Here is a 22,345-nt window from a genome sequence, read left to right as displayed (position 1 = left end):
TGCGAGGCAGGAGCGGCCGCATCGCCCCGGCCGGGATGGGAGGGACGCAGCGAGCCATCCCCACAGGCATCTCCTCTGCTCCCCCAGCCGCGCCGGCACATGGGTTCAATCCCAGCCACCTCCCCGGGGGGCAAACAGACCTTCCCCCCCGTTTGCAAAACAGTAAAGGAATTATTTGCTTGAAAGCAAAACCCAACTCTCGGCTCCATTAATACTTTTTCATGCAGTGAGAAAATTAAAGGGGGGGAAAAAAAAAAAAGGAAATAAGGACATTCCGGTGCCCAGCGGTTTCCTCGCCCTGCCTGACTGAGGGATGGAGTGGGCTTGGTCTGCTCCAAGCCCAGGCTGAGCGAGCCTTGGCTGAGCTTGCAAAGGGACGGGTGAACAGAAAAATGTGGGCAACAGGAGAACAGGAGGAGGAAAAGAAGATACAGCATCCCCTTAAAACAGCAGCCAGCCCATGGAGCTCGGGATACAGGGGGTGGGAGGAGAGGAGGGAAGGCAGATTTTTGGCTTCATTGTTATTGCAGGCTCCCAGTGCCCCGCAATAGTGTACGAGCATGTAAACCTTACATATCATCACCTAGGTGGTCGGACACACACACGAGAGACTAAACACGGCAGCAACATTTACAACAAATAAATAAGGATATCGATCATCGAGATAGGCATATAAAAAAAAGCCTCACTTTTTTCCACCAACGGGGGGAAAAAAAAAAAAAAAGAAAAAGCACAATACTGTCTCACCAAAAAAAAAAAAAATAATAATATATATCCCTAGTGAGCCGGGCCGGGCTGCCAGTGGCATCGCAGGTGATGCCAGGACTCTGTTCCCAATCGCCGTCGGTGCCTCAGCTCCCCGGCCGCCCCGCACAGGCAGCACCCCAGGGTGCAGGGCCCCCCGGTACCTTTGGGCTCCATCTCCAGCCGGCCGGTTCCCGGGAGAGGACCACACCAGCCCCGGAGCATCCGCAGTCCCATCCGAAAAGGTAGGAAAGGGGGAGCAAAGGGGGGGGCGAGGAGGCCGGGGGCTGTTCCTTCGGCCATGCTTGACCCGTTCCCCCGGCCCTGAAGTCTCGGGCGTTCGCTGCCGCTCAGACCAGGGTCTGTCGCGGGTTGTTTTGTTTCGGTTTTTTTTGGAAAAAGCAGAAGTTGGCAAATGGCAGCGGCTGGTTCAGAGTGCAGAGAGGGGGAGTGAGCTTGCGCTTCGAGGGCATCCTTTGCTCACGGAACAGAAAGGAAGGCCGAGAGGGACAGGCAAGCTTCGCGCGGCGGTGGTCGGATGGCACGGAGAGCGTCTTCCCCCAGGCGTCTGCGGGAGAGAGCGGGGCGAAGGAAAACCGGGTGAGAAGGATGGGCGGAAAACCGGGTGAGAAGGATGGGCAGAAAACCCTGTGGCCGCCCCGCGCGACACCAGCACGGCGGAAGGGCAAAGCTGGAAACCCAATAAAGGTTTTTTTGAAAGCTCAAAACTCCAGCGGGGTTAAAATAAAACCCCACCACCCATGGTTGGACACTGCCTGGACCAAAACCATCCCCAGAGATGCCCCATGGGGCATGGCAAGGAACACAGGGTGCTCAGCCTGCAAACTACAGCATCCCTGCCACCGCCACGCCAAACCCTGCCAGCTCCAGGGCGTCATATAATATAAATAAAACGCTGAATAAAATATCGCTCGGGAGCATGCCCGTGCCCCCAGCACACCAGCTGCCTCCCTGCCTCCTCCGCGGCCGCATCTGCAGGCGACAGAGAGCGTGAGTTGTGCCGCAGGCAAACGCCAGCCAGCTGGGCGGCTTGTACTGCCTCCTCCTGGGCTGCGGTCTGGGGGTGCTCTGTGGGACGGGGGGGTGACTGGGAGAAACCCATCGGTAGGGGGAACAACATCCCCCCTCAGCTGCATTTGCGGGGGGGGATGCCCAGGCTTTGATGCTTCAGCAGAGGAGAACCAGCCACCCGCCCCTGGGGGAGGTGGGAATGGCATCAGGTAGGTGGGAGACGCGGCACCCATGGGGGTCCATCCCCCCCATCGCACTCACCGCCACTCAGCCCCGGGACTATACGAGCCCGTCGTAGAGGGAGAGCGCCTGCACGATGGAGGGGTCAGCCTTGGAGCCCTCCTGAAACTCCTGCAGCGTCAGCTTCCCGTCCGCGTTCTGCAAAACACTCCCATCGCAGCGCTGCTTCGCCCCGGCGAGGGAGACGCCGAGCGCCCCGGGACCGAGCGCCCCTGGGCCCTGGCAGCACCCACGCCATCCCGCACAGCTGCCCTCGTCCTCCCCCACCACCGCAGCCTCCATCTCCCCACCAAACCACCCCTGCCTGCATCTGGGGAGGGGCGCCACGGAGGGTGCAATGACATCTCAGGGACCCTGAAATGGTTACGGGGATCCCGGAGGGACGTGGGGGTCTGCAGCGAGTCCAGCGGCAGCTGAGACCCTGTACTGGTGGGGGAAGGAGGCGCCTGCAAGAGCCGAGATGTGGCAAAGGGGCCCACAACTGCCTCCTAAATCCCTTGGCCCCAGGGAAAAAAACCCCTTGAGCACCCTTACCTTGTCCATCATGGCAAAAATCCGATCCACTCTCTTCTCCGGTGTGTTCTCTTCCTCGGGAAGCTCCACTGTGTTTCCCTGCACAGCAGGATGGCACCTGGTCATGCACCCGTCTGCCCCCCGCCTGGACAGTGTCCCCAGGCGAGGACAAACATTTTGCCCCCCCCAACAACCCCAACATGAGGACAGGGCACGAAGGGCCAGCACTGGCATCCTCAGCGGCCAGATCCAGACCCCGGCCATGATGGCCACAACCCCCCACCAAAAAAAAGCCCAGGGAGGGAATTGGGAGTGTTTCAGCATCCTCCCCGCAGCCCCCCTCCCTGCAGAGCCGGGCTCCAGCCCAGCGGGGACCCCCAGGGACTGCTCGCCCGGAGCCCATCCCCCCCCCCCGCCCCTTACCACCATCTGATAAATCGCATCCACAATGTCCAGCATCTCGTTCCTCGTGATGTACCCGTCGTTGTCCAAGTCATACAGCTTAAACGCCCCTGCAAGCCAGAGCAACACCGCGCTGCCGGGGACTGCGGCACCCCCACCGGACACGCACCCCGTCACTGCCCCCCGTGCCACCCCCCAGCCAGCCCCCCTCGCAGGGCTGAGCCCACCAGCACCCCACTGGGAGCACTTACACCTCAGCTTCTCGTCCAATGTCCCCCGCGAGGTGACCGACAGCGCCTGGATGAACTCCGAAAACTCGATCCTCCCGTCCTGGGGGAGGGAAGGAGGGGGTGAGGGCGCTGCCGCCACCCCCGCCCCACAAAGTCCTTCCTACCCCTGCGTGCCCTCTTAGGGGGCACATCCAAAAAGGCAATGGGGAGGGAGGAGTGATGCACGTTTATCTCCATCAGCGTGATCCGGCTGCTGGTGCCTAGCCTGACAGGGAGCATCCTGGCAGGAGCGACTCCGGATTGCGGGGGGGGGGGGGGCATCGCGCGGGTGGGCTTTTGTCAGCGGTACCGAAATGCCGTGTTTCTCCTCTCTCGCTTGCCACTTCATCACCTTTTCCCACGTGACCCTCACCGACTGAAACGAGCGCGGGGGCTCGCTCACTACAGCTGCGCCGCTTTAATTTCACGCCCCAGGAAGCACTGGAATATTTTGCTTCTCTGGTGCCGCGCAGCCGTGCGCCCAACCCATCCCACCATCGCCACGGGCCCAGCCCCAACACCCCCCGCCAAGCCGTGCCCTCGGCTTGCAGACTCACTTTGTTCTCATCAAAGACGTTGAAAACAAAGGTGGCGAATTTGGTTGGGTCACCGAAGGGGAAGAACTGCTTATAGATCTTCTGAAAGCCGGCGGCGTCGAGCTGCCCGCTGGGGCAGTCCTTGATAAAGCCCTTGTACCTGTGGAGGAAGGGCAGAGGATGGGAACCAGGCGGGTCTCCCTGCTGAACGCAGCCCCCCAAGCCCTGGGGAGCCGGGATGAGGCTCTCCCCGGCGCTACAATGGGTTGGAGCTGGGAAGGTCCCTGGGTGCTCCCTGGGTCACTCCCATCGCCCGCCCGCAACCTCCCAGCCCCGCAGGATGAGGTTCCTGGGGGCACCGCAGCGAGGGTGGCAGCGGGGAGAGCCCGGAGAAGCAGCGAGCGGCACCGGTGACACCGAGCAGTGCCCGCCGCACCGCTCCAGCCCTGCCGGGAGCCCAGAAGCGGCAACCGAGCCACAACCAGGCTCATGTGGAACATCATCCAGCAGCTGGGAGGGGACAGGGACCCACCACCTCTGGTCCCGTTACACCAGGCTCATCCAACCGGCTCTCCAGCACGGAGGCAGCTGGGAAAGCTCCCCCTGAGCCGCTGCACCACGACAGGGCAGGGACTTAGGATCAGCAGCAACCCACAGGCAACGTGCAACCCGCCGCTCGGCACACACACCCTGCCGCCGTGCCCTGGTAAAACCAACGGCACGGCAGCCCGAAGCACCCGGGGCAGCCGAGGCTCCGCGACGGCACTTTCTGCACGACCCCCAGTGAAAGCTGCTTGGAGGAGCCGGGGGGCACAGCGGCACTGCTGCATCCTTGGGGCAGCACAGCCCACGGCACCTCCCCAAACCCATCGGTGCTTAAACACCCCCAAAAGCCCTTGGTCCCAGCTCCGGGCTGGCACCTGGATGCTGCAAAGGGCCACCCTGGAGGGCACAGAGGAAGGGGCTCACCGGCTCCGTGGGCGTGGGGACCATGCAGGGACCATGTGGGGACCACACGGGGACCGCGCGGGGTGCGTGAGCATTATGCAACGCGTCGCCCAGATCTGTCAGGCGCCCGCTGCAGCGGGCCGAGGGCTGGAGGAGGGGAAGGGGGTGGCGAGGTGGGAAACCGAAGTGCCGGTGACATCGTTTTCACGCTGCTGCAGCTCTGACTCATCGAGGGGGGGGGGGAGGATGAGAGAAAGCGATAAAGAAAGCAAACCTTGACTGGTGGGATAGGAAGATGAAAGGGAAGCGCTGGCTTTTCTAGGGCGTCACGTTCTGTGGGGCGGAGGGGATGGAGCGAGAGCGTGCTGCCGGCAAGGCACCACGGCCCCTGCCAGCCTCTGCGGGCCCTGCTGCCAACGGTGACACGCTGGGACAGCCCTGGCCTCCCGCAGCCAGCGCCACGGCCACCGGCTGGATGGTCCCCACGTCCCTGCTCCCCTCAGCCACCCATATGGGGAGGGAAGAGGTGAGAGGGACCATGCATCATCCCACACGGGTGGCTGAGAGGAGCCGGAGCCGAGCCCCACTGTGCACAAGGTGTGCAAGAAAAAAAACCCTCGATTTTCTGGTCTCCCCTCCACGAGCTAACACCGGCACCCCAAAACAGGCGCATCCTCCTGCACCCCGCTGCTCTGCACGGGCGGCGTGGTTGCTGCTCCTGCCCCCTTGCCCATCAGCCCCGCGCCCCAGCAGCTCACCCCCACGCCGCTGCACCGGACACTCACCACTGCTGCACCTCCTTCTCCGTAACTGAAAGAGAAAAACAGGAGAAAAAGAGAAAAAGAAAAGAAAACGGCATTTAGCGCTTTCCAAGCAACGGCTCGTGTTTTGCACTTCACGTAAGTGACTTCTCTTGCCCCACGCGCTGCCGTGTGCTACCCGCACACAAGGGGCTGCCTTCGAGGCACAGCCTGGACCAGCCCCCATGGTGCTGGTGCCCCTCCAGCCCCAAAACCAGGGAGCCCCCCAAGACATTTTGCCCCCTGCCAGGGGAGAGCAGCGCCATTGCTGCAAGATGCTATGGACCACGCAGGGACTGGGCTGGTTCATGCCGGGGGAGGATCCAGCCCTGCCCTCCCACCTCCCCAGAGCCAAAACATCCCTGGAAACATCTGCCAAAAAACCCACCCAGAGACAGCTCGGGGAAGGCACCTGCCCAGCCCCGACACCAATACACTGAACGTGGGTAGGGGCACGGCCCCGGGGCCGGCATCCCCCCAGGTACCAGCTGCCTCTGAGCCACGCAGAGAAATATCATCAAACTCATCCCAGAGCCCTGGGAGGCTTTACCAGGCTCCAGAGAACCCCCAAAAACATGACAAGCCAGAGCATTGGCAACCCTGAGTGTCCCAAGCCCAGGGACAGCTACTGAGACCGCAAAAGTCCTCAGCGGAGGAAAGGCTGTGATGGGATGCTGGGGAGCCCGATGGAGCGGTGCCTGGCCGGCATGCCAGCGGGAGCCCGGTGCCAGCGGGCAGGCAGGGAGGGAACGGCCTCATTAGTCATTTCCTTTGCATCCTGCATCTAAATAATAATAAAAAAGCAATAGGTCTGAAAGGCGCTGGGATAATGAGGCGGAGTGGAGATGTGTCAATGTGCAAACGGCTGATAAAAATAGAGACCCAAGACACATCAACAGATGCCAATTACCTTGGATGGCAAAAAAAAAAGAAAGCAATTTTCCATCAGAAAGATTTATAACATGCCTGGCAGAAGGTACAGACCACATAAGGCGAGGGCTGGCAGGAGGCAGCCGGGAGGGCACACGGCAGCCCCCACCTCGCAGCCAGCCGGGTGCTGGCTCCTGTGTGCCCACAGGCGGGAATCGCCGTGTTCAAGGCTGTCCCTGTGCTACAGGGGGTCCCTCCATCCCAGCTCGGGGACTGTTGGAGGGACAGAGTCTGAAACCCCCTCCAGGAAGGGCTCGGCATGGGACAGCCTCTCCCCTCGCCTGCCTGGGGAGCCGGCAAAGAGCCGGGAGGGCAGCAGCACCCACCGTACCACCGGGGGGTGTCTGGATGGCAGCACCCCAGGAGAGGGGGGGCAGGCACGACGATGCTTGGCACCTGCGCTGAAGGACACCGACGGCTTTGGCCGCGCCGCAGGAGAGATTTGGAGGGTTGTTTTGGCAGGGCTGTCTGGCAGGAGGAGAGCAGACAGGGGAAAGGACAGAGGTCTCCTGGCAGGAGGGAGCCAGGATGGACACGCCACATCCAACAGCTGAGCTGGGGCAGGCAAAAACAACAGTCATGCTGGTCCTAAAGGATCCTCCATCCCCAAAAAAGGGTTGCACGGAAGCATCCTTCCAAAAGATAGATGCTGAGTGACCTCTCTAACAGAAACAGGCTTCCCTGCACACATTCCCCACAAGCAGCCACGACCCCCATCCCGAGGATGCCCGGGGATGCCCCAGGCACCAGCAGGCCTCGATGAAGGTGGGTGGGAGGAGGAGGAGGAGGAGGAGGGTGAGCAGCAGGACTTTGGGCAGCCCTCAAGGCAGGTGAAAGGGGCAATGGCAGCAGCCTAGGGCTGCGGTCAGGGCTCAGCTCAGCCCCTCTGGGCAAGCCGCCTTCTGCTCTCTCTCATTCGGCTGTGTTTCCCCCCAACGTGCTATTTCAGGCCCGGGAGCTGCCTTTCAACTCCAGCAGGAAACAATTAAGAAATCTGTGCTTTTTTTAGTACAGGAGAAACGCTGGTAATGACATGCTCCGGCTGGGGCAGGAGGGGAGGGATGGAGCAATCTCCCCTCCTGCCCGCAGGAGGGATGCATGATGCTCCTGGGAGGGGATTTTCCAATGGAGGGGACCATTCAGGTGGCAGCCTGAAACTCGGCATGGGGCTCCAGGGCTGGGATTTGTTAATGGGCATGCCTGGAATGGGACCATGCAAAGCCCCATCCCTCCTCCAGCGCCCTGGCACCAGTGCCCTTCCTCCTGCCCCCAGTGCCAGGGGACGCAGCGGGGTTTGCCCTGAGGTGGGAACGGGGCCCCATCTCCCAGCCCTTGCAAAATCACCCACCTCTGGGTGCCTCCCTCTGCTGCCACCAAATCTTCCCTCTCCCCTGGGCAGAGCGTTCCCAGCGCAGGGAAGCACCACGGCCCCGAGCCCAGCGTCGCTGCGGCCAGGCAAGCTGGGGCTGAGCAGGGACCTGCCTCCCCATCTCTGCAGTTACGGATCCGAGACAGATGACGACTTCATGGCTGCCACAGTTGCTGCAGCCTTGCTGGGTGTCGACACTCCGAGTGGCACCGATTAGGGATGCTAACGCCCGTCCGTCCCCCCCCCCAGCAGGGACCCACGGCCAGGGAAGCCCTGGGGACATGCCACTCTCCTAACTGCGCTGAGCCACCCGTCCTGGGGCTGGGGACAGGGGACACACGCAGGGGCAGGGCTGTCCCTCCACTCTCCCCAATCCACCCTCTGCAGCTCCCCGGCGCGCAGAGCCCTGCCGAGCTCCCAGAAAGTACCTGTGTGGCAGCGGCTGCTGCATTTCCCTCCCCCAGCATCGATCACGGCGCGACGCTGGGCCGATGCAAATCAATTTGCAGCTCTGTAAACCTCAGCCAGCTTTGACCCCGAGCGCTCAAGGACAAGGGGATGACCTGCAGCAGCCCCATTGCAGCATCCCACCGGAGCAGGGCCTGCTCCCTCGCCGGTGCTGCGGCTGGGCTCGGCTGCCGTGCCATGCTCCCCGGGGACCACCGTTCCCGCAGCCGCTATAGGGTTGGCTATAAATAGCTCACGTAGCACCTTGTTAGCGGATGCAGCGAGCCCCGGGATCCTTGGGGATGAAAAGCGCTAAATAAAGGCAGGGTATTAGCACTCGTGACGAACCGCAACGCCGTAAGAGGCATCGCCGAGCTGGGAGCCCCCAGCAGACGCCCTCCCCATGCCCAACGTCGCGCGGCAGCTCGTGCCGGCAGCATCTTTGTTTCCGCTGCTCTTAGCGAAGCGCGGGGAAACACCGAGCGCGGGGCTCGCACCGCGGGCAGGAGCGGGCCGCGGGCGCAGGCAGCAAGGGGCAGCCACGCCAGAGCAGTGCGGGAGCTGCTCCGCATGGCCAAGCCACGGCCACGGGCTCTCGCTGCCCTTTCGCTGCGCTGGTCGGTCTGTCTCCGCTCCCATCTCAGCGGGGAGGAGGGTTTCGGCCACGCATCTCGTGCAGCACAGAGGGGCAGGGATGGCCCGATGGGGCTGCACCGCAAGCAGCCCCCAGCTCCCTCCTCCCAGCTACCGGTACCCAAAAAACCCCCAACCCTCTACCCCCACCTTTCCATCAATCCCCAACGGCACAGGCGAGGACTGACAGCTCCGTCACCACCCGCCCTTCGTGTGCCCCCTCTCTTCCCACCACCCAGCTGCCACTGCAGCAAGAAACAGCTCTGGTTAATCAGTGCTCAAGCCCGTTAATTTGTGTTTGCCAGGCAGCGAGGAGAGGAGGGACCCAGGACTGCAAATCCCCATCCACGGCCCTGCCCGCGGGTGAGCTCCTTGCTCGCTGGACCGCAGCGGGGACAGCGCAGCAGTAAGGAGCGCAGGAGAAGTGACCGGATTTGGAAGAGTTTCGGGACCCCTGGCCACGGTGGGATGCCTGAAGTGACATGATGCTCCAGCCCCACAGGGCTTTTTTTGTGCTGCCGCCCCCTCCCCTGCCTGCACAAGGGCAGGGTTTAGCCCCGGCCGCAGGGCCGGATCCTGAGCGGCAGCACGCAGGCTGAGCCTGGCCCCCACGTGCCACGGCCGTGGCGCGGGTCCGTCCTCCTGTGGGCTCAGGCTCCCACAGGCTCGGCAAGCACCGTCCCCGTGCAGCAGCTGGCGGGGAGTCACCACCGAGCGCGTCCCCCCTCGCTCCAGCCACGACGGCAGCACCCAGATCCCACAGGGCCACGGGCTCCACCGCCTTATCAGCGAAACCAGGGTTAATTATTTCCAGGCACGAAGCGGCTGCCCCTGGTGCAGCAGGGCACTCCAGATCTGCCAGGTCCTCTGCTCCACCATCAACCCACGGGTGCTGGTCCAGCATCACCCGCCGAGGCATGGCAGGGTCGGTCCTGCGGCATTTGTTTGCTCCAGGGACTCGCCATGGCTCCTTCCTGGGGTCCCTGCAGGTCCCCGCGCACCCCGGTCTGGGGGAGCCGGCACATTGCCCCACGCTGGGGCTCCCGTCTGGGTTTGGGGCTGCCCAAAACTGCTGCAGATGCTCAGTGCAGCACCTGGACGAGGGCAAATTGGGCACCCACATGTATGCAGAGTGGGTGCTCCCACGTGAGCTAAGTGGGGCACTCATGCACGCACTAAGCGGGCACCCATGCCTGAGCTAGACGGGCACTCATGCAAAAACAAACCGGGCAATCATGCATGGACTAACTGGGCACTCGTGCATAAATTATTTGGGTGCTTCTGGGTGAACTAATTGTGTGCTCATGCATGATTTCATTGGGTGCTCATGCGTGAACGGCCTGGGTGCTCATGCATAAAGTTTTTGGGCGCTCATGAATTTATCGGGCGCTCATGCGTGCACCCATTGAGCACTCACGCGTAAATTCACTGGGCACTCCTGTGTGAACTAACTGGGCACTCACGTGTGAATTAGTGTAATTAGTAGAGAACACACTTGTGCATGTACTAATTGGGCACTCAGGTGTGAATGGATCAGGTGCTCATGCATAAATTAATTGGACACTCAGGCATGAACTGATTGGGAGCACATGCACCAACTAATTGGGCACCCATGCATCAACTAACGGGGTGCTAATGCACAGACCAGTGTGTGATCCAGTGGAAATTAACTGGGCACCCATGCACAAATGAACCGGGTGCTCACATGTAAATTAATTGTGCGCTCGTGTGTGTATTAATTGGGTGCTCATGCGTGAACTTATTGGGCGCTGATGCAGAAGTGCCTGGGGTGCTGATGCATGAGCTGATCGGCCCCTCATGTGTAAAATACCACAGCGCTCTGGGGTGAACCCCGCAGACCCTGTAATTTAGGTCCAACACACTCCACCCCTCGCCTCTGCGAAACTCATATTTAAGAATTGTCTGAACACAAACCTGCTACAAACTCCGCCTTCAACATCATCACAACATTAATATTCACCAATTACGGCCTCCCCCTCCCTCCCCGCCGAGCGGGCGCCGGGGCTCAGCAGTGTGTGCGTGCGCTCGCTTGGATTTCACTCCTTGCCCCTGGGACCCAGATTCGGGGGGTCGACATCCCAGCCCGAACAAACACCCACCGCAGAATTGGCCCTTGGTCCCCACAGAGCGCCCACAAGGCTCAGGACAGCAGTCCAAAGGGATACTGGGTGCAGACTCCACACCTTGCTCCCGCAAACATGGACCCCAGAAGGTCCCACCAGTCAGTGCAGATGGACCCATCCCCAGCGCCAGCCCCTGGCCCCGCAGAGCGGGTGACCCTGAGCAGACATTACCAATTTCAGGCCTCATCCCTACAAAACACGCATCCAAGAGCGCGGCAGCAGCTCCAGCTGTTGGAGGTACCAGTGAGTGCAGCAGCTGTGGGGCTTCATCCAGCCCCCAAACGGGCGCGGGGCAGCGTCCGCTTGGTGCCACATGGGCATCGTCCCGTGGGGAGAGCAAGGGTGCCCCACGGGCAGGACCCACCGTGTGCCGGGGCTGTCTGGGATGATTTCCAGCAGCCTGGGCTGCCGGGTGGCTTTGTGCAGGCCGGGGATGGGGGAAGTACCCGCTGCCCCCCGGGGACGGCTGGAGCGTAGGCACCAGATTCCCGCAGCAACACACGCCCCTGGCTCTGGCACCAAAGCCCTGGCACGGAGCCCAGCGCCTGTGGGAGCTGCACTGTGCTGGGGAAGGGGTGAAAACACCCCCCAGGCTGCCATGGGCTCAGTCCTCCCCCGGGGCCATCCATCACCCCGTCTTGGGGCCCTTCAGAGCTCACCCAGGTCCCCATTCGGTGACGGTAACTTTTAAGACAACGCTGTGTGTCAGCACTTTGGAAGTTTGGGTTGCTTGACCCTGATGACTCAGTCTCATGAAAATTCAGGTGTAACGACATCACCAACGTCCTGGTTAAACGTTACAGAGCACACCCTCCTCCTACCCTCCGTCAGGGCTCAGCCCCAGCTACCAGACCACCCCGGGGGCTGAGGTTTGCTCCTGCTCCCAGGGCTAGCTTTGGGGAAGCAGCGTTAAAACACAACCCTGGCAAAACCTGGCTGCAGCCCTGGGGTCACCCCCCACGGGAACAATCGTGGCAAGAGCCTGCCGGATGACATTCTCTTTTGCTCCCGGAGATGACCTGGCAGCAGCTTGCCCCAACACCCATGCCCCCATCTCAGCCCCGTGCATCCCAGCGGCGCCCAGTCCCTGCTCCCGGCTGCATCGTGCTGGCAGTGTCCCCATGCTGGGGTCGTCCCCATGAGGGTACTCGTCCCTGCAACATCCCATCGCAAAGGGGTGTCGGAGCAGCTTCACCGCGCGGACACCAACACAGCCGGAGCTGCCTACCTGTCGGAGCAGGACGCCCCCATCCCAGCTCACCCATCTCCCCTTGCACTTGCCCAATTTGGCTTCTCTCCCCATCAGGCACAGACATCGCCAGCTTCATGGCGGGGCCGGGAGCCCCCGAGACATTCAGAGCACAAGCTCAACGGTGTTATTGGTGCCATTTGTTACTGCTGAGATATGAAGCAATACACGGAGAAAACCGCATGTGCGTTCGGCACTCTTCTCGCCGGTGGTTGCCATTAGTGGTCTGTCTCGCTCCCAGACTGGATAAACAGGTCCATGAGCAGCTCTGCTCTCATCTCCCCCGGGGCTGGTACCAACAGAAAAGCCAATCTGCAGTTAAAATCCTTTTTGGATTTTATTAAATATTTACGGGCCTGACATTAGGCTTTGGAAACTGAGTTCGGGGAAGAAGCAGCAGTCGCTCTTCGCAGCAAAGGCGGCAGAGGAAGAGCAAAGGACAGTGCCTTCATTTGGAAATTAATGAATCAGACTGAAACACACCCACAGCAGGAGCTGGTGGCTGCAGCAGGTCTATCCCGGGCTGGATTTAATCCTGGCTTCCCCACGAGCCTACGCAGCAATGCCCCATGGTGGGAAAGAGCATCCCCAGTGCAGCCGGGAGCAGGGAGGGAGCAGCCCCCCTGCCCTGGCCATGCCAGGGGCAGCTCTGTCCTGCCCCCTGCTCAACCCTCCCTTTGGCTATGGGGATTTTGGGATGGCCTGGTGCTTCAAGGTGCTCTCCCCAACCCACGGAGCGATTCCTGCCCCAGGCAAAGGAGAAAACTCCTCTCTGACTGACCCAGCGCAGGCAGGGGAAGAGAAGTCTCTCTGACTCAGCCAGCGGAACCTGGAGCCAAGGGAAGGTCAGGAGGATGCTGCAGGGCAAAGCCTTGCTGGCAGCAGGGCCACCTCTGCCCCCTCCCCGTCTCACCCGCAGGGACCACACTGTGCCAAGGGCTGCCGAAGTGGAGGGTGCTGGAGGCACCGAACAGCCGCTCCTCCATGGCAGGTTACAGACACCCAGGGCACCTCCAGAGGGTCTGGCCGGAGAAACACGGGTGGATGAAGCAGAGGCAGCCCTCCTTCCATGTAGAAACCAAAAGGGAGAACACGCAGGAGGTGTGGGAAGCGAGCCCCGTGCCGGCACCACCGAGATGGGGAACCCACAGCAGCGGTGGTGATGGGAGCGATGAACACCATGCCCCGGGGCTGAGCAACCCCCCGGGCCACCCCTGCTCTCAGGCAGGCAGCGGTGCAGGGCCCGGACCCTGCTCCCATCCCCATCCAGTTCACTAGAAGACTCGGGAGGACAAGGAAGGGAGGGAGGAACAAAGTGACCCCACAAATGTCACCCCGATAACAGAGCGAGCGCATCCGCGGGCTCCTCCCCGAAGCAGCCGCTTCCTTTGATGCCTTCAGAGCTTCTTGTTTCACAACCTTAATTATAGCGGCAGCAGCAAAGGTCAGGAGAGTGGTTAAGCAGATCCATTAACATGTCAGGGGATAAATGAAATGTGATTCTTCTGATGCCTGAGCAGCAGCAGGCAGTGGCATGAGCGTGGCCGGTGGGGACAGCTGCTCCGCTCTGCCGCAGAGGGAGCCCGAGTGGCCCTCGGTCACATCTTCTCCTCCCCACCCAGGCACTGCAAGCACCTCCCAGGGAACACGGGGACACCTCAAAAACTGCTTCTGACACCCCAAAACTTGCTTTGCTTGCACCTACCCACGGAGCCCCAGGTCTGGGATGACTAGTCATGAGATTTTCTGGGAGCAGGTTGGGGTCTCCTTGGGGAAGGGGCTGGAGATGCCTCCGGACCGCCACAGGCCCTCCAGAGGCAGCACACCAGGTCCCCATCGAGCTCGCAGTGAACCTGCGCCGCAGCTGCCGCCTTCGCAGCTCCGGGTTACACGTGGTTGCGGTAAAAACAGGTCTCAAGCACAAGCCAGTCCCCGAGCATCGCTCCAGCACGTCCTGCCCATCGCCCTGCCCCGCGGTCCCCCTGGGACGGCAGACCCACTCTGCTGCCCCCCTCCCCAGGGCATCTCCAGGGTGCTAGGGCAGGTGCTCTCCTCCTCCCCCCAAAACGTCCCTTTTGGGCTCCCGCACATCCCCTGAGAGCCCGAGGGTGCTGGGAGCAGGCAGGCACGCTCGCAGGGCCAACCAGCCAGCAGCAGCCCAGCCTCAGCTTCACACACTATCCCAGCACCCCTCTGCCCAGCAGCAGGTCCCACGGGGCACCCACCCCGGGGTGGGATCCTGCCCACCAGCTCTCTGCCCGTGGCCGTGCTGGCAGCCCCAAAGCGGGTGCTCGTAGGGCCGAGCGGAGCCGAGGGACACGGGGCTGGGGCTGCAGAGGTGAGCGCAGGCAGCTGCCAGACACACGTTTGAGCCTCCCTTCGGGGCTCCACGCTTTAGTTCTTGCACCCAGCGTTTGTCGCCGAGGGGTAACGGGTGCGTAAGCACCTGGCCAGCTCGCCCCGCTTTCTGCTGGATGAGCAACAGGAGGGATTTCAACATGAACCAGCCTGGCAGAGAAACCCAGCGCCCGGGGCCAAACACTCCGGAGGCTAAAAATAAACCAGCAGTGGGGAGCTACCGAGCTTCCTCCTCTGCTCCTGCCCACCGCCCCGGCCAGCACGTTTCCCAGACCCTGGGGCAGCATGATGGAGCAAAGCCCCAGCCCGGTGCCCCCAGTGAGAAACCAACCCATTTTCCTGGCTGAAAACTGCTGCAACTGGAGAATTTTCTTTCCTTTCCCACAGAATTCAACCCGCTGCTACGGACCCCCGTAACTACAAATCGATATGTTTGTAGTTTGCTCTTAAACTAATGCCCATTAATTCAATGCATTACTGTCGAGCGACAGAGCCAATTTTGCGGCTTATTGTAAAAGAGCAGAAAATGATGATGCCAGAGTGAGTTTAAAATCTACAAAATAGATCACAGTGGGTGGGATGCAGCTCTTGGGAAAAGAGCATCTTCCTCTCCCCGCGCCCACTCCGCAGCCCCGGCCTCCCAGCACCGCGGGCGTCATTTTGGCACCCTCACGGCAGCTCCCGCGCCTTCATCGGAGCCTCACCACGGTGTCCGGACCACCGGGACCACCGTCCTGACCCCGCGCCCGGCCTCAGCAATGATGCCGCTGCACCGAGCTGGATTGCATGGCTATTGCACGGCGTTAAAAAATACATAAAAAACCCAAATAGCTGGCGTTAAAAAAAATACAGTGTTAGTAGTTCTGGATACGGGCAACAGCTATGAAAAGTGAACCCTGAAATTCAATCCCCCCTGAAAATAACTAAAAAAAAAAGAGCTAAACTGTCCTTTTCTGAAACAACTTCATATTTTTAAGCCTGTTTCACGATTTGAAGGGTTGCTTATCCTGTGGCTGGGCTGGCCTGGGAGCACTGCTGCAAGTAGGGATACTCAGCACTGCGTTTCTCTCCCAATTTCTCTACCTGGAGTCCACATCAAGCCATTTCCACTCACAACACTTACTCCGCACCCACAACTGCACTTTACACAACTTCATGCAGGAGCCTGATACCCCAGGACCTTCATAAATCTCCAGCTTAGCAGAACCCTTTGACCACGGCCCCACAAAGCTCTTAAGCACAATCCCAAATCCCACCGCAGCCCTGAGCCGCGAGCACCTGGCCCAAGTTAAGCCCAGGCTTAAATCCCCGACGAAGAGAGGCCAGCAGATGCGATCCAGGGAGGATGGTGGTTCCTTCGAGTCTTGGGTATTAACACCTCCTGGGACAAAACACACAGCAGCCAAAACTGCATCTCCAAGCTACCTCAACAAGGCATCAGGAAGACTAATAAACTAATGATTATAAAGCACTTTAAGAGCTTTTGGATGAAAGGCCCTATGGAAGTACAAAGAATTACATAATTTATTATTCATTATTATTATCACTCAGCGTTGGCTTCTCCCGCATGCTCCTATACGGCACCAGCCTGGCCTCTGAGGAAGATTAAATCCTTGCCCCGCAGCCGGGCTCTCCCCAGCACCTGGCAGACGGGTGAGCTTGGCACTGCCAGGTATTCCTGGGCACTCAGGTGCCCAGAGATGCTGAAAGGCACATGGTGATGGGTCCAAATCAACAGCACTTGGGCAGCCGGCACTTCGAAGAAGCCCTCGAACGTCCTTCTGCGCCTTTAGGTGTCCAAGTACCATTAAAATCTGGCCCCCAGCACCGTAAATCAGGAGCGGAGTGAAGAGGGAAGCCAAGAGACGAGGTTTCCAGGCTCCTGCCCTTCCGTGTCCGGTTCCCAGCAGGGCCCAGGACAAGCTGCTCCGAATACCTGCAGTAAAATAATTCTCGCATCTCACGGAGGCCGCTGACAGCAACCCTGCAGCATCCTCGGCACGAGCACGTGAGCAGTCCCACGCTCCTCTCCTGGTTGCTCCCATTATCTGCTTGCCCCAAGATTGCTGCGACCGAGACACAGCCAGAGAAATGCCATAAATAGGAGATGGAGAGCCCAGAGGGGACAGGGGACAGTGGCTGGGGGATGCCAGAAGACGCCAGGCACTGTAAGAGCATCGAGGGGTCCCGGCACGAGCTGCAGGTCCTCTGTGTCCCATGGATGAGATAAATCTGCAGAAAAGCCACGCAGGGTGGGGAGAGGGGGTGACGTCTCCCCATCTCTCTGATCCTGCAGAACCGAGAAGGGGCTTTTTGTTCTTTGCTTCCTTTTGTTTGGAAATCGCACAAACAGAAAATGACGCAATGGAAGGCAACCCCCTTGCCTCCGCGTACCACAGCCACGGCTCATGCTGCCACGGGAATCTCCCCGGGACAGATGCGGGTCCCCGCCATCAGCTGCCAGTCACGGGCTCCCAGAGACATCTGCCCAGATGCACCGAAAAGTGTCAAAATACCACAGTGCTGCGGAGTAAAACCTTTCCCAAGCAGATCCCAGGAATTCTTGAGTATGCCATGGATTTGCGGGTACGACAATCCCCTGCTCGTGCTGGTCCCCTAGCGACGGCGCAGGGGTCCGGATCAGTCCCTCCCACTGTACTCAGTGCAACCCTGCACTCCTACCTGCAACTCCTCTGCCTGGGTTCCCCAAAACGCTGAAGGAAATTAGTATCTTTCCAATCTCCCAGGGCCTGAAGATAAATCAGAGGCTCTCAGACATGCCTGGGAGGGCCCTGTGAAGCGCTTTGCCAGACAAGGGAACGCGCGCTCGCCTTGACAGCTGCAGAAAAGGGGCAGAAACACTGAGCAAGAGTAATTAATCCCAGAGATGAGAGGTGGAACGAGCAGAGCTCAACAAACAGAGCTTGGTATTAGCAACAGCTCTCCCTGACAGGCATCGCACCACCGGCCGCGTGCTGCCGGGGCACAGTGGGACGCTGCACCAGGCTCCAGCCACACGAAGGGCCACGTGCTGCCCCACGGCACGGCTGCCTGGGCGCTGCTGCCTCACCAGCACAGGTACATGGGGCTGGCACACGTTGAAAAAGAGACGGTGAGAGGCCTGGAGCAGGCAGGCAAAACCCCAGGCAGGCTGGGAACTCACCAAGGGAGCAACCAGAGGACCCAGAGTCTTTTTTGGAGGGGGTGCGGTGGAAAGGGGAGGGCACCCGAGAGAGAAGAGGAGAAAGTTGGCAATAACATGATTCAAAAGGCAATGACCTGCTGCCGGCCTCATCCAGCAAAAGAGACATCCCTGCGCCCGCAGACGATGGTTTCACCAGCGCTGCGTTCGTTTGGCATCGGCGGCCGGTAAGACACGGCTGGTCGCTGCCCGCGTGCCCTGCCGTCAGCCCCGCTGGGGTCGGCATCTTCCCCACACACAGAGGAGCCACCCGAGGGGTGCAGAAAGCCCAGCACGCAGGAGGTCACCAGCAGACAAGGCTGCTTGTCCCAGATCCCTCTCCGTCGGAGATCGGATCGTCACGGCGGCTGCAAACCGAGCGGGCGACTGCAGCACGGCAATAACCACACCTGGCCCAGCGCGGCTGCACCCGTGGTGGGTCGCAGCTGCAGTGAGGACCCCAAAACCCAGGGCTCAGCTCTAGCTGGAGCTGGGGTCCGTGCCCAGCCGGCACTGCCACGTTCTCATGATTTCTTCTCCCCGAGCCACTTCGAGGAAGCCCAGCCGGGGTACCCCAACCTCTCCTACCATCGCTCACGGCTTGGCTATGCAGATATGCCCCCTGCAACCTGCCCTCCTCCTGCCTGCTCCCGGCTGTGCCACGACAAGAGAGCAACTCGGCATGTAGGGTTGTGCAATGCACCAGTATTGCCTCTTCTCCATATGGGAGAACTTGCTGCATCCTAATCTATTGCCTTTTTGGGTAAGCGCTGCCGTGGGACTGCAGCAATGACAGCAGGGAGAGCTCGCAGGTCTGCTACACGTTAGGGGAATATCTCTGACCTGCAAGCAGAGTGGGAAACTTGAACGACCAAAGCCTTTGTTTCCTTTGTGCATCCTTCAGGAAAAAAAAAAAAAAAAAAACAACACTGATTTTGCTATAACTGGATGGCTCAAGCTCTAGCCACGTTAATAAGATTACAGCAGAGGTTCAGACGGGAAAGCCACTCACTTAGAAAATCAGGTTATTAAATTGATACTGAGATACTCATGAAAAATACCGAGCGCTCTGGTGTCCGGCTCTTCTCTCCACTTCAGAGCACAATAACAAAGAAAACCCCTCCAACTAACGCACCCAAACTTTGAAAGCCACCCAGACGGTTTGGCTCCCCGTTTTGAGGAGAAGATGCCCGGCTCCAGGGAGGCAGCGAGGGGAGGACAACCACCACGGCCAGTCCCTGGGTGCCTGCCTGGCAGCAAAGCCCCAGGGCCAGAGAGAAAGGATGCTCCGAGCAGGGGCAGGACAAGGAAGGCGCATCGCTGGGCGCAGCGGGCGGGCAGGATGCGGCCCTTGTCCCACGGTTACTGGAAGCTTAGAAATAGGCCACGGAGAATTGTTTTTATAAGAAAACAGAGTGTTTCGCTGGCGCCCTACCCCTCTCCTCGCCTCTGCTGCCTTCTGAGATTTGTTTTTTTTTGTTATCCTCCCCGGCTAATCTCCGAATTCTTGCAACAAAGCACGGCCGAGCCTGCGCCCTCCCCCGGGAACGGCCCCGGCCGCGCCGATGCCCGGAGAAATCACTGCTCCGCGCTGCGACCGCAGGGACGAGCCGGGGAGGAGGAGGAGGAGAAAGACGGGGTGAAGGCGGGGGGGGGGCCCCGGCTCCACACCTCAGGGGTGGCCGCGGCCCCCAGCAACACCACCACCCCCCCCCCCAAACAGCCCCACCGCCTCCGCGGGGCAGCATCCCCGCCGCGCAGCCCCCCAGCCCCGCCCGCTCCGGACCCCCCCAAACTCCCGGGGCCCGTTTCACTCACAGTACGTTTTCCTGGTCAGCTCCTCCACAACTTCAGGCTTCAACTTGCTGTTGGATTTCCCCATGGTGGCCGCTGCAGAGCGCGCAGCGCCGGCTCGCCCGCCGCCTCCCGGCCTCACTGCGGGGGCATGGAGGGACGGGGAGGGGGCGGAGGGGACGGGGAGGGGGGGGGGACGCGGTGCCTCGGTGGCAGCTCCCGGCCGCGCTACATCCCGCGGAGGGGACGGGCAGCGCCAAAGCGGGGAAGAGGAGGAGAAGGAGGAGGAGGAGGAGGAGGAGGAAGGCGGCGGGGAGGAGAGGAAGGGGGGTGGGGGTGTCTTTGTTACCGGGGCTTGGCCGCAAAGGCGAGCGGCGCGGCGCTGCAGGGCCGCCCTGCGTGCGTGTGTGTCTGTGGTGCGTGTCTGTGTGCGTGTCCCTGGTGACACGCACCCTTCCCCGCCCTCCGCCGTCCAGGCGCGGAGCGGCCGCGGCCGCGCTGCGGGGGCGCGGGGCGCTGCGGAGGCGCGGACGGGCGGCGCGCCCCGCCCCGCGCTGCGGGATGGGGAGGGGAGGGGAGGGAGGAGGGGGGTGTGATGGTGGGGGAGGGCTCCAGCATGGCCCCGCCGCCCCAAAGCGCGGGGGACCCCGAACGGGAGGAGGGGATCCCAGACCGGTGGGGATACACCCACCCCGGGAGGGATCGGCGGGGAAAACTCGGGGTAAAACGTCGGGGGGGGGGGGGGGGGGGGTAGGGGGTGCGATGCTGAGCTGGGGGCTGCCGAGGCCTCCCGGCGCTGGGGGGTCAGGGTGCTGCCTGGGGGGGTCGCTGGGCAGCAGGAGGATGGGGAGAGAGGGGAGGTAGCAGTGGGAATTCGGAGCCTGGAGTGAGCTGAGGGCTTGGGGGACGGGGGTGACCTTGGTGGGACACCAACGCTTTCCCTTGTAGAAGCATCTTCCAACTCCTTGGCTGCTCCCAGCTGGAGGCAGGTCCCTGCCTCGCACCCCAGGATCCTCAGGGCTCTGGTGAGCCTTCATTCCCTCTCTATAGAGACCACGCTGGATCCCTTCAAAAACCCCACAGGTTCAACCTATGCCGGGCTTGCGGCACAGCCGGGAAACCATACAAGTGCTAAAAGCAGCGGCACTCAGCTCTTTTCCACCTCAAAACCATGCAGGGCTTTATGCCTCTACAAAAGCTCTCTGTGTATGTGTGCACACATTCATTAGCTGTACCGATGCACACGATAAATACAGTTTTCTTCCTGCCTGTGTTGCAACGAAGGCCCCGCTGGAGCTGCCCAGGCATGCCTGGACTGCTGTGGCAGCAGCCAAGGAGAGGGAAAAAAAAAAATCTTGTGCTTGGATACAGACAAACCTGTCTGCAAGGCTGCAGAGCCCAACACAAAGCACACGGGGTATGTGCAGAGGGGACAAAGGCACACGGCCGATCAACGCCCATCTCTGCACCTCTTTTTTTTTTTTACCAGCAAAGGGTTGCCTGACGCTCACTTCTCCAGGGCCACATTCCCCAGGTAGATGTTTCTAAAACGCATAGTCCCTTATTACCCAGCCTTCCACAAACAAGCTCATTAAGGCAGAAGAATATAAAGACGCCATCCCCGCGTCCCAGCTCGGGCACCCGGCAGCAGCACACTCCAGGGGACGAACAAGAGGAACGGCACTGAGCGACGGGGGATTTGCAGCACACGGCTGCGAGAACTCAGCAAGGCTCATGACTTCCCTCCAGCATCCCTCTCAGTCGCTACCACTATTTGCACAGCTTTTAGGGACAAAGGCCCACCTAAGGCTCAAGGCACAGGCCGCACTGGATTTCAGTTTGGACCCCAACTCTGCTGCAAAATGGCCTGTGCAGCCCCTTCCTTCGCTGCCCATCAGCAAAATACCAATTTTTGCATTATTTCCTTTCATCTGAGGTCACCAGGCTGTACCCGTGTTGCACCGGGGGTGCCCTGCTGTGTGCAGAGCACAACCTGTCCCATGCCCAGCTGGGTGATAAGCAAGGCTAATATCCCAAACCTTCCCCACACAGCACAGGCGTTTTAGTACAAGCTCTGCTGATGCAAAACTGATGTTAAAGGGATTTAATTCTATTTAAAACTCCACCCTGCCTCCACCACGGAGAACACTGAAGAGAGAGCTCAGATCACACAGACGAGTGGAGAAAAGTAATCGGAAACTGTGCAAGCCAGTCACTTTCTCTTCCTAATTATTAGCTTTAACCCCATTATTGCTTAAATAACACCACTAGTGGCATTTTGGGGGAGATAGGGACTTTTTGTCAGCCAGAACACAGCCCCAGCCTGAAAAGACTCCTGGGGCTGGCGGGATTGAAATCCGAACGGTGACTAGGGCACAAAACAATCCCATCCAGCTGAACGTGGTCAGCGCGCTAGGAAAGGAGCCGGGTTGTTTGCTCAGAGAGGAAAATCCAGCGTGGGGCCAGCCCTTGAGAGCGGGTTTGCTTTGCAAATCCCCCTGCATCTTTCTTCCAAGGCAGACCTCAACAGCCCGGGCAGGGCTCACATCTCCCTGCCACCAGCGACTGCAGAAGGAGCCTGCAGCCTGCCCAGCCCCAGCCCGGCTTTTTCATTAAGCGACTGCGTGTGCCGCTCGCCGTGCATCCGCCGTCTGTTCACCATATTGCAATGCGCTGCCATGGAAATGATCATTCCCTGGGCGGTATTTGCTGTCGCCACCGCGGTCAGAGCGAGGTCTTGCTTAGAGGGAAGCTTC

General features: G+C 60.5%; 1 protein-coding gene across 1 annotated transcript; it reads right to left on the bottom strand.

Moving 5' to 3' along the window:
• Positions 1–2,055: 2,055 nt before the first annotated feature.
• Positions 2,056–19,677, bottom strand: NCS1 (neuronal calcium sensor 1). Its single transcript, XM_086475532.1, has 7 exons — positions 19,614–19,677; positions 5,470–5,494; positions 3,758–3,896; positions 3,183–3,261; positions 2,953–3,041; positions 2,551–2,628; positions 2,056–2,154 (listed from the first exon to the last, which is right to left on the bottom strand). Exons 1-7 carry the CDS (start codon positions 19,675–19,677, stop codon positions 2,056–2,058), a joined length of 573 nt encoding a protein of 190 aa, XP_086331658.1.
• Positions 19,678–22,345: the final 2,668 nt, after the last annotated feature.

Source organism: Leptosomus discolor, chromosome 19 (assembly GCF_034619465.1).
Source record: "Leptosomus discolor isolate bLepDis1 chromosome 19, bLepDis1.hap2, whole genome shotgun sequence".
In the NCBI taxonomy this organism is placed as follows: Eukaryota; Metazoa; Chordata; class Aves; order Leptosomiformes; family Leptosomidae; genus Leptosomus; species Leptosomus discolor.
This window is presented reverse-complemented; position numbering and strand designations above follow the sequence as displayed.

Coding starts and splice junctions, on each gene's coding strand:
- NCS1 (XM_086475532.1), bottom strand. CDS start 19,677: ATGGGGAAATCCAACAGCAAGTTGAAGCCTGAAGTTGTGGAGGAGCTG. Junction 3,897..5,469: donor GAGAAGGAGGTGCAGCAGTG/GTGAGTGTCCGG, acceptor CTTCCTCCACAG/GTACAAGGGCTTTATCAAGG. Junction 3,262..3,757: donor ACGTCTTTGATGAGAACAAA/GTGAGTCTGCAA, acceptor TCCCTCCCCCAG/GACGGGAGGATCGAGTTTTC.